This window comes from Poecilia reticulata, linkage group LG17 (genome assembly GCF_000633615.1).
Source record: "Poecilia reticulata strain Guanapo linkage group LG17, Guppy_female_1.0+MT, whole genome shotgun sequence".
NCBI lineage: Eukaryota > Metazoa > Chordata > Actinopteri > Cyprinodontiformes > Poeciliidae > Poecilia > Poecilia reticulata.
In genome coordinates this window covers 664,810-668,974 of record NC_024347.1, presented here as the reverse complement: position 1 = coordinate 668,974, position 4,165 = coordinate 664,810, and the positions used below count along the sequence as shown (strand labels likewise).

The 4,165-nt window shown below is 36.8% G+C and overlaps 1 protein-coding gene across 1 annotated transcript in view; it reads left to right on the top strand.

Annotated features, from left to right (window-relative positions):
• LOC103478857 (sodium channel protein type 4 subunit alpha B-like) overlaps window positions 1–4,165 on the top strand; it is a 49,745-nt gene that overhangs the window by 38,375 nt on the left and 7,205 nt on the right. Inside the window, 3 exon segments of the mRNA XM_017310102.1 lie at window positions 14–168; window positions 260–433; window positions 2,976–3,020. Coding sequence (XP_017165591.1) covers window positions 14–168; window positions 260–433; window positions 2,976–3,020 — 374 coding nt within the window.

The window sequence follows — 4,165 nt, the reverse complement described above, 5'->3', positions numbered from 1 at the left end:
GATGTTGCGTCAGTGTGTCTGAGGCACTGTCCGTGCTGCGACATCGACACCAGCCGCGGCCTGGGCCAAGCCTGGTGGAGGCTGAGGAAGACCTGCTACCAGATTGTAGAACACAGCTGGTTTGAGACCTTCATCATCTTCATGATCCTGCTYAGCAGCGGGGCTCTGGTAAAGTCTGTCGTGATCGGTGGTTAGCAGCAGCTGGAAATGTTTTCATGCTCCAGCGATCTGATTGGCCGGTTGTCCTCTTGTCCGGCAGGCGTTTGAAGACATCTACATCGAGAGGAGGAAAGTCATTAAAGTGATGTTGGAGTATGCCGACAAAGTCTTCTCCTACATCTTTGTCCTGGAAATGTTCCTCAAGTGGATAGCATATGGCTTCAAGAAATATTTCACCAACTACTGGTGCTGGCTCGACTTCCTCATTGTRGACGTGAGTGAATGTCTGGCTATCATTAGTGTGATTATTTTAYGTTTTTTATGAAAGGKKCCTGTTTTGTTTTTTAAACACTTTTGTATTTCAGGTTGAGTCATGATTCATTGCAATATAGCTGCATTTTCTGTTGGGTTGGTGCTTCATTTTAGTGCTTTGCATAAGTATTCATAACTCTTTTTGTCACATTACAATCACAAACATGAATTTATTTCTATGAGATTTCATGTGATGGTACAAAACAAGTCCATGATTTTCACTTTTTTTTTTTTTTTTTACATAAAAATCAGAAAAGTGTTGCAGGCATGTATATTTTCCCTACCTTACCATTTTACTCCTAAAAAATATCATTGCAGCCAAATGCTTTCAGTTTTCACATCCTGCATCAATAGTTTGTTGAACAACATTTCACTGCAGTTGCATCTGCAGATTTTGGGGGGGAATTTTTTTCTTCCAGCTTTGCAAATCTATAAACTCAAATTTTGGTTGAATTAAGGTTAACAAAGTATCTCCAATTTAGTCGCTGTGGAGTCAGTTTTCTTGCTAAATATTCCCATCTGGATTCAGATCAAATCTGCTTTTATTTTGCCACTTTTCCATAACGGTTACATTTTATAGTTATGTCTGAGTCATGCATCGCTGCAGCTCCTCCAGAGGTAAAATTGGCCTCTTGGCTGCTTCGAAACTTGAGATATTATTTTGTAACGAAACTTTGTTATAACTGAACAGTTTTCTGTGTTCCTTGGTCTAAATAATATTGTTTGTTCATTAATGCACTGGAGATCTTCACTGAACAGCTGGATGTTTAGATTATATTTTATGCATGTGGAAATTTACTTTGTATAAATTAGTTTACGTCTGACAGGCAGCTGGTTCCCAGGGTGTCTGCAAATGCACCACTGCACACTTCTTTTTAATTTGAAAACTTTTCATTGACTTACTTCCTTATTTGTGTCGATATATCATCCATCCATCCATCCATCCATCCATCCATCCATCCATCCATCCATCCATCCATCCATCCATCCATCCATCCATCCATCCATCCACAGAGGCTTGTGGTTGTAGTGTTATATAATGTTAAAAGGTTCATGGGTTATGCATAATTTTGCAATGCACTGTATTATCAGAAAAGGGTTTGACTGTTTATTTCTAACAAGTCTAAGTCTATAAAATGTTCAACCCATGTCTTTACCAACCCTTTAACTATTTCTCTGTTACTGAAGAGGCTAACTAGAGCACAGCTTCCCAAACTTTTCTTTGCCATGGACCCACAAACGGCGTTGGCTTCTAGCTGGAGACGCCTTTTGCAAGTCCACAGATAATTCTACAAAATATGTGAAGAAAAATCTACTTTTAGAATGTTTTTCTCGCTTAAATTCACTATATATTGGTCATTAYATTTGTTTAAATGCTACCTCATATCTCCTTATATGAGGTTTCTTGTGCATGGCCAGGAGTTGTGGTGGAAAATTTTTCTGATAATAAAATTTCACCACAATTCTATTAATTATAAGAAAATATGTAATATTTTATATGTATTACAGCAAATRTGATGTAATTTCCACAGACATTTTTGCAGCAGTGACCTGTACAGTTACTTGCATCTTTTTCTTGACAGACATTTTCCTTTTCTCATTTGCTAAGTTAGCTTCAGGAGCAAAGCGGCTCGATAGATTTGACTGACAGCCAATCAGAAAGATTAGCATTTCAAGTCACATTTCAATAAATTATTTTAACTTATAATTTAGAATAATGATTGGAAAAACATTACATAAAATGTTTTAAATCTAAAATAGTGATGATTTAAAACATTTTTTAGTTTWGCTTTTTTATTTTATCAACTTCCCTCCAACTTTYTGAGGTTCTCACTTTGAAAAGCACCGCAGTGGAGTTTCCAAAATCCCACACTGGAACAATCATGCATGAATTATGATCCTTTGTGTCAGGATTTTTTTCCTTTTTTTTTTTTTCTTAAGGCATAAAAAGAAGGTAGAAAAAAAATTGTAAAATAGATTTTTATTTTATTTTATTTAGGTTATCAATTGTAATTTTCTCCAAATACAAAGTTGTTATTTGACAAATACATCAGTAGTATTGTTCTTTAGGAGTTATCTGATGTCACAATTTATTTATTTTTACCTTCAAGAGTCGTCTATAGTAGCAGGAGGGACCGGGTCTGTTGGCATGCTTTTATAGTCAGTCGGCCATATTGGATTTAACAAAAATAATTTCTAACATTTGCAGCTGATGGCCAGTATTAGATAGTGTATTTTATGATGCATTAGTGTCCACTTCAGTGGTTTGTGTGCATTTATGACATAAAAATTCACAAGAAGCACAAGAAAATGGCTTTTAGACAGCTGTCCACTGCAGTGACCACTATGCATGAAAAGGTTAAACAGTTTGCTCTTAAAACGGGTTCTGCGTTTCACTTACTGTAAATCAGTGTGGCTTTGTGGTGCACACACATCCAAAGTGGTCGAGGCGTGCAGCCACAGGCCTGACTTGACCTCTTCTGATTTCACCTGCTGTTACACAGATCGCCACAGACCGCACTATTGTTAGGGTAAGTTGTAGCTAGCAGGTCAAAGGTGAGTGTGGGATCTGGGATCACACTCAGCCCGTGTGTTTCTTCTTCACTTGCATCTGCTGCTTTGTTGTGATATTAAGGCCTCCSYCTTGTCTCCAAGCGAATYGATTGGGTATGAAATGCGAAGAGAACAAAACKTGCTTGGCTTTTATATCAAAAACAAATGCAGCGCCATGTGCTCCGAGGACTATCTACAGAAGATCTTGTTCATGCCGTGAAGGACAATAAAGTTATGAAATGTGCCTGATCATAACAGGACCTTGCAACAATATTCATACTCTTTCWACTTTGCCACATGCAACCTCATGTCTGAGGCTGTTTCAAGTTGTAGCTAGCAGGTTTAAAACATGCAATCACTCTGTGATGTAAAACTTAGACAGGCCCAGTCAAAGTCTAGGCCTAAATCCAATTGACCATCTTTGCTGAGACCTGAAAATTGACGTTCGCGGACATTTTACATCCAATCTGATTGAGTTTGAGGAATTCTGAAAAAAGGAGTGGGCAAATTCTTAATCAGAAAAGACGCAAATCCCCCAAAACACCTGCAACGTGGCTGCAGCAAAAGGCGATTCGATCGCTGTGACTGTAAATATCGACTCAGATGCAAATCAGAGATCCAAACGCATGTGACGCTTTATTTCAGATGTTTAGTAGCACAAAAAATGTATTAGTATCACTTTCCTTCCACCAGTTYGTTATGTGTTGCATTGCGTTAGTCTGTTGAAGTGAAATGCCTTGAAGTTTGTGGTTGTAATTTAAGAAAATGTGGAAAAGTTTAAAAGTTATGGATACTTTTGCAAGGCACTGTGCTTTTTTTACTGTATTTTTTTATTTGTGTAAATTTTTCGGTTGAATTAACACCTGCTCTGTTTTAACTACAGTGGAAAAAAMCATTTATTTATTTAATTAATTTCTTTATTTTTTGGTCTGACTGTAATTATGTCACTTTATTATAATTTTATTATTCAGTTTTCATTTTTTTCTTTTCTTTTTTTTTTTTTTGACTTACACTTTTTTGGAGCCAAAGTTGTCCAGAAAATAACAATTGAGTATCTTCTTTAGATATATTGGCCCAACACATCTCTTAATAGACTTTTATAAAGAAATTCAGGACATTGGTGCCTCTAAGCCTTAAATTG